General features: G+C 58.7%; 1 protein-coding gene across 1 annotated transcript in view; it reads left to right on the top strand.

Annotated features, from left to right (window-relative positions):
* The first annotated feature begins 2,352 nt into the window (after positions 1 to 2,352).
* EPHA10 (EPH receptor A10) overlaps positions 2,353 to 7,071 on the top strand; it is a 42,384-nt gene continuing 37,665 nt past the window's right edge. Inside the window, exons 1-3 of the mRNA XM_062193268.1 lie at positions 2,353 to 2,458; positions 4,900 to 4,964; positions 5,981 to 6,659. Coding sequence (XP_062049252.1) covers positions 2,353 to 2,458; positions 4,900 to 4,964; positions 5,981 to 6,659 — 850 coding nt within the window. The remainder of the gene's footprint in view (positions 2,459 to 4,899; positions 4,965 to 5,980; positions 6,660 to 7,071) is intronic.

Here is a 7,071-nt window from a genome sequence, read left to right as displayed (position 1 = left end):
CAGCCCTTGAAGGCTGTGATGAATGTTGCCGTGGTTTCCTTCTAAGGCATCCAGAATTTCTCCGCTGAGCAGTCTATTCTGCAGCCTTCTGGTAGAGTCCGCCTTGGAGCAACTCATTAAGATATGGCTGATTTGCATATATCTGCATACACTAGGGCTTCTCCATTCGGGTTTTATTATAAATGAATTGTTCGGAGGAAGGAAGAGAAGCGCTAATTCACTCCCTTTCTTTCTCTTCTCTTCCCCATTCCTAGGGTCTCATTTTGGCAACCCCCCCCCCAGCTGCCTGCAGGTGTGTATGGCGGAAGAGGGAGTAAGCCAGGCTCCCCAGAGCCAGGATTTGTAGGGGCACCCTGTGTGGCTTTCCCCAGACAATCTGCCCCCATCTGTTTGGCGTTTGACAGATCCTTGCGCAGCTCCGAGGGAGTCTGCCTTTAGTTTCAGCACCCAGGGTCAGAGTCTCTGGGCTGAAGTCCCTGGAGCTCTGCTAGGAGCCCACGACTGGCGCCTCAGAGACTGCTAAGAAGGCGGGGCCGGGCCGGGTTTTCCAGAGAAGGGTGAGGGGTGGTGGAGTGAGGACTCATTTCGAAATGAAAGGAGTCCTGGGTCTCTAAGCAGCTTCTAAAAATACCATTCCCAGCGCTGGGGGAGGGGGAGGGGAAAGCCAGGCGTGAGGAGAATGAAGATGGGAAGGAGGTGGGGCTGTAAGAACCCTGCTGCAGGTAGATCAGATTTCAGGGGCCCCAGGGGCATCCCAGGATGGACAGAGGCCACACCCCCTTCTGCTTCAGGCTGCCGGTGCCGAGCCCCAGCCCCACCTGGCGACCTTTCTCCCTGCAGCAGAGAACACTAATTCCCAACACCTACTTTTTATTGCTACCATCCAGCAAGTGTGTGTGTGTGTGTGTGTGTGAACAAGTGTGGATGCACACATACACCGTGCATACACGCCCAGAGAAAGCGGCTTGTAAATGGCCAGGTTTCTATCTTACACTTGGTCCTCAAAGAGACCCGTGCTGTGGCAGAGGTGGGATGCTTCGCCCCTTGGTATCCTCAGCTCAGAGCAGGGCACCCAAGAAGTGCTGGATGGAGGGGCAAAGTGTGCCGACACTCAAACCACAGAGGAGATGCAGGACTCACACTCCTCCCTAGGCCTCCCCCCCACCCCTTACCGCCTCCAAAGGTAAGTCCCCCAAAGAAAAGAGCTCCGAAAAGCGACGAGCTGGGTGGAGCTTTCTCACCTCGAGTTCAGCCCAGAGGGTGAAGCTCAGAGCCGCCGCCTCCCTCATCCCCAGGGCCCCAGTCCTTCCCACAACCACTGGTTAAACCTTCAGTTTGCACATAAATGACCTTCACTAAACGGAGGTCGTGCGCCACGTTTTCGCGCGGGTGAACTCCGCCTTTCTCGCAGAAGCCTCGGATTCCCAGCCCTTGCGCTCCTAGCCGGTCTCTGGGGCTGGGCAGAGTGGGGTGATCAAAGGGGAACCCCAGACGAGCAGACGGAGGATGGAGCTGGCTGTGAGGTGTGCAGCTTCTGTCTTGGCAGCAGGAGCAAAGACCGGAGGAGCCCTCGTTCAGGAAAATCTACCGGCGCCCGTGGCCCGGCGGCTTCCTGCTTTCGCAGCCTGGAGAGCGCGGCTGGTGGGGTGGGACCCCGTCTCCCACTTTGCTCCCGGTTCTCGAGCAGCTCCCGCGGCCGGCCCGCCCCTCCCTCCAGCCGCTGTGTGTGTGTGTGCGTGTGCACGCGTGTGTGTGTCTGTTGAGGGCGGGCAGAGAAAGGGGAGGATCGAGCCGCGAGACATCAGGAGCCAGAGACGCAGGAGGAGGCCAGGGGCTGGGAGGTGGAGGAGCTCTCCCCATAGCTTGGGGATCGCGACATGGGTTCAGATGCAAGTCCTGGGGTTGAGGGAGCTTCCAGGCTATCTCCGAGGCTGCAAGTGTCGCTGCTGCAAGGGTCGCCCCTCCGCAAGCCACGCCCACGTCGCCTACTTCTCAGGAGCCAGAGGCGGAGGGGTAGCGCCCTGGAACGCCAGAGCCAGCCGGTCCCCTGGGCCGCAGCCCCGCCGGCGCTCAGCGCTACCCCACCCCCACGGCTCGAAGATCTGCGGGACCCCTTCCTTTCCCTCTCCAGTTGGGTGTTCCGCCCCTGGCCTATGAAACTCCACCTCCCCAAGCTCTGTTGGCTGGGATTGGTGGGCCTCCCGCGGCGGTGCCTAGCGATTGGTCCCCATGGATGATGGTGACCGGCGAGACCCCGCCCCCAGTCGGGGCTGGGGTCTGGGGGCGCAGCTCCGCGGCGCTGGGCTGGCGCGGCTCGAGCCGCGGCCGCACTGACAGCTCCGTCTGCGGACCATGGAGACCGGTGCCGCTCCACACCCTCTGCGCCTGCTCGTCTGTCTGATGCCACTCTGTCTCGCGCTGCTTTTGGGACCTGGGCGGCCTGGGACCGCCGAGGAAGGTGAGGAGACTAGTGGCTGGTCTCCGAACCTGGAGACCCCAAAAATAGGAGGCTGGGGTCTGAGGCGCTGCGGGGAAGGAGTCTTTGGAGAGACTGGCGTCTGTCTTAGGGTTCGAAGCAAGAGGGCAGTCTGGACAGACAGAGGAAGGTGGCTACGCAAATGGGAAGAGAGGGGCGTTGAGCAGCTTGGAGGCTGGAGACCTGGGGGGCTGGGAAGAAAAACCCAGAGCCTCAGAAGCCAGAGGCGGAGGTTCAGGGCCGGTGAGACGGACAGGCTGGATGGTTGGAGGTGGGAGGTGTGGGGGCGGGGAGCGATGCGAGCAGAGCAGACCGGGAGATGCGAAGGTGATGCTGGAGTGTGGGATGCAGCTCGCATCGGAGAGGAGGGGGCGAAGCGCCGGCCGCGGAACTGTCCGCAGTGCTGAATCCGGAGAGCGTTCTACCTGGCGCGGTCCGCGCGGCAGGGCTGGGGACGGACGGCGACAGCAGAGCGTACGTCTAGCCTCCGACTCTGCATCCAGAGGAGCTGTGCGCTCAGCTGAATCCAGGGGCGCAATACCTAGGTGCAGACTCCCAAGGTGCTGGAGTCTGAGACGCTGACTGCGGGGTGCGTCCGGCGCTGGATCGCGGTCGCCTCCCTCCGAGCGATGCCGAAGCCCTGTCGGTTGTGCGAACACGCGTACGCTGCCGGCTGCGGCTGACCGCCACGGGAGTCGGCCCCTCGGTGGAGGCCCTCACCTCGGCGGCCCACCGCCTGGCTTGAGCCCCACAGGAGCAATCTGCCACTGCCTGGCCTCCTGTATGTGGGCTGCGTCCTTGCGGTCTGTCCACACGGGTGCTTCTCTGGGGCCAAGGCCGCCAGAATGCAAGCTGCTGATCCCACAGCTCCCGGGGAGTAAAGTGACTCCCAGCTCCTCCGGTGTTGGAGGGGTCGTGGATCATACGTGAAAGCACCCGTGACGTTCTTGCAAAGGCAGAGGGGAAAGGAACTGGCTGTGGAGATGGGAGATGTTTATTTGTCCTGCTCTTAGACCCTTCATTTTACCCAGAATCCAGGGGATTTTGGCTGCAAAGACTCAAGCCTGGGGACCCCAGATTTCATAAGAGCCCCTGAGTCTGAGTGGATTCACAACTCAGAGCCAGGCTTAGTCTGCTTGCCGTGAACTGTGTGAAAGACTGAACAATGACACTCCCCGCCCTCCATACATCTGTGTCCTAATCCCCAGAACCCGCGATTGTGACCTTTAAAAAAAGATTTATTTGAAAGACAGAGTTCGAGAAAGAAAGGGAGAACCATCCTCTGGTTCAATAGTCTGGGCTGAGCTAGGCCAAGGCCAGGAACAAGGAACTCCATCCAGGTATCCCACATGGATGTCAGGGACCCAAGTACTTGGGCCACTTTCTGCTGTTTTCCCAGGCACATTAATAGGGAGCTAGATTGGAAGCAGAGTAACCAGGACTTGAACTAGTGCTCATATGGGATTCCCGCATTGCAGGTGGCAGCTTAACCCACTATGCCACAGTGCCAGCCCTGTGAATGTGACCTTAAGCAACAAAAGACACTTTGCAGGCATGGCTAAGAAGAGATTATCTCAGATTGTTTGGGTGGACCCAGTGTAACAACATGGTTCTTATGGGGGTGAGGGTGGGAGGAGCCAGAGGAAAAGGAAGTATTATTCTTGGAAGACTAGGGGAGGGGGCCTACAAGCCAAGGAACCTAAGCAGTCTCTGGAGGCTGAAGAAGGTGAGGAAATAGTTTTTTTTTTTTTTTTAACAGGCAGAGTGAGAGAGAGACAGAAAGGTCTTCCTTTTTGCCATTGGTTCACCCTCCAATGGCTGCTGCGGTCGGCACATCTCGCCGATCCGAAGCCAGGAGCCAGGTGCTTCTCCTGGTCTCCCATGCGGGTACAGAGCCCAAGGACTTGGGCCATCCTCCACTGCCTTCCCGGGCCATAGCAGAGAGCTGGCCTGGAAGAGGGGCAACCGGGATAGAATCTGGCGCCCCAACCGGGACTAGAACCCAGGGTGCTGGCGCCGCAAGGTGGAGGATTAGCCTGTTAAGCCACGGCGCCAGCCGAGGAAATAGGTTTTGCCTTCAGAGCCTGCAGAAGGAACCAGTCCTGCTGACACCTTGACTTTAGACAACTGAAACTGATTTGGGAACTCCAGATCTGCAAGGGAGAAGAGTCCTGTGTGTTAAGGGACTAGGTGTGTGGGAACTCATTCCAGACAACACAGGCTCCTTCCCTAATTCTTGTGGTTCCAGCTCTGGATCTCTTTGTAGACTGGGGATTTGTAGACTGGGGCAACCCTGTCTGTATCCTCTGCCACCTTTCCCATCCTCTCAGATCACACATTTCTAGTGAATTCCATTAAGGAGCCCACCCTCCTGCTCCTAGAGCCCTCTGGCGTCCTAACTTCTCTCTTCTGCCTCTCCTTAGTTGTCCTCCTTGATTCCAAAGCCTCTCAAGCTGAGCTGGGCTGGACTGCACTGCCGAGTAATGGGGTAAGTGTGAAACCGCGTCCTTGTCCCCAGGATCCTCCGGGTGTCCAGGGCTCAGTCCCTGTAGCTCCCAGGGCCACATCAGATTGCCTCAAGGTGTGTGGTCAGCAGTAGCCCTGACATCACACCAGAGGGGCCTATTAGAAAACTGAGTCTTCATTCAAACAGACAGTTAAAAAGAAAAAGTGGGGAGAAAACTGGCCAAGCCTAGGAGCAAAAGTAGGACCTCTGGGAATGGGTGTTTGGCCGAATGGTTAAGAGACCACCTGGGATATCCACATCATATCAGCTCTGCTCCCAGTTCCAGCTTCCTGCTAATGTGCACCCTGGGGAGCAGCAGGTGGTGGTGCCAGTACTTGGTCAATGCCATCCAGGGAGACTTGGATTGAGTTCTTGGCTCTTTGCTTCAGCCTGACCCAGACTCTGCCATTTCAAGCATTTGTGGGAGTGAACCAGCAGATGGGAGACCTTGATCTGTCCCCCTCTCTCTCAAATTTCAAATATCATCAATTAATTATTTTAAAAACAGAAATATGGCATCTGTATGGAGTTACTGCTGGGCAGTCTCTGGCAGCCAGCAGATCCTCCAGGCAGAGTTGTTGGTTGATTGATAGAGCAAACAAGACGTGGAGTCCTGAAAGAAGTTTAGGAGTTTGGGTGGGTGTGGGGTGAGTTGGGGGTGTGACAGCAAGTTGCTGTAGCAGAGAGAGCACTGGGTGTAGCGTTAGGAAACTCTAGGTGGCCATCCAGGCCCTGCCACCAAGTTGAGGCAGTACCCAGCCAAGTCACCCTGCCTCTGGGGCCTGACTTTCCCCTCTAAAAAGGATTGGACTCACTTGTTTCCAAAGTCTCTCTCAGCTCTGCATTTTATAATTTCAGGAGTGTGCATGGTCAAGTAGGAGGGGGTGTGGGAGAGGGCAACAGGAGGGAGAAGGTGGTGTCCACCCGAGCCATGGCCGATACTGGACCTCCTGCGGGCCCCTTGGCTCTCAGCTGTCCTTTGCTTTACTCTGTCCCAGTGGGAGGAGATAAGCGGCGTGGACGAACACGACCGTCCCATCCGCACGTACCAAGTGTGCAACGTGCTGGAGCCCAACCAGGACAACTGGCTGCAGACCGGCTGGATTGGCCGCGGCCGCGGGCAGCGCATCTTCGTGGAGCTACAGTTCACGCTGCGAGACTGCAGCAGCATCCCCGGCGCCGCGGGCACCTGCAAGGAGACCTTCAACGTCTACTATCTGGAGAGCGAGGCCGACGCAGGCCGAGGGCGTCCCCGCCTCGGCGGCAGCCGGCCCCACAAGATCGACACGATCGCGGCGGACGAGAGCTTCACGCAGGGCGACCTGGGCGAGCGCAAGATGAAGCTGAACACAGAGGTGCGCGAGATCGGCCCGCTCAACGGGCGGGGTTTCCACCTGGCCTTCCAGGACGTGGGCGCATGCGTGGCGCTGGTCTCGGTGCGCGTCTACTACAAGCAGTGCCGCGCCACCGTGCGGGGCCTGGCGGCGTTCCCGGCCACCGCGGCCGAGAGCGCCTTCTCCACGCTGGTGGAAGTGACCGGGACGTGCGTGGCGCACTCGGAAGGGGAGCCCGGCAGCCCCCCGCGCATGCACTGCGGCGCCGATGGCGAGTGGCTGGTGCCCGTGGGCCGCTGCAGCTGCAGTGCCGGATTCCAGGAGCGAGGCGACATCTGTGAAGGTAGCCAGCCCTCTGGGGGTGCGGGGTGGGAGTCTAGCGCGCAGGTGGCAGTGAGGAGAGAGTGCCCTGGATGGAAGAGACGGGACAGGGAATGCAGGCTCCTGGCTCTGGGGGCGGGGGTCCTGACCATTTGTAGTTTCCAGTGGGTTTCATGGAGAGGGATGAGTACAGATTAGGGGGCCCTGGGGACCTGTGTTTTAGACACTTGGTGGGCACCTCGCACAGGCCTGCTTGCTCATAGCACTATTCCTATTACGCAGATGAGGAAACACAACCTCAGGAGGAAGATTGACACCTGAGTGAGCAAATAGGGAGCCAGGATGTGAAGCCAGGTTTGCCCAGCTCGCAAGGTTTTCCCAGGGTTCCATGCTGCCTCGCCTATGTGTAAGGAACTCTATGGCAGCCTGAGCTT

Source organism: Lepus europaeus, chromosome 5 (genome assembly GCF_033115175.1).
Source record: "Lepus europaeus isolate LE1 chromosome 5, mLepTim1.pri, whole genome shotgun sequence".
NCBI classification, from domain to species: domain Eukaryota; kingdom Metazoa; phylum Chordata; class Mammalia; order Lagomorpha; family Leporidae; genus Lepus; species Lepus europaeus.
The sequence above is the reverse complement of the archived record's forward strand: the minus strand, read 5'-3'. Positions and strand labels throughout refer to the sequence as shown.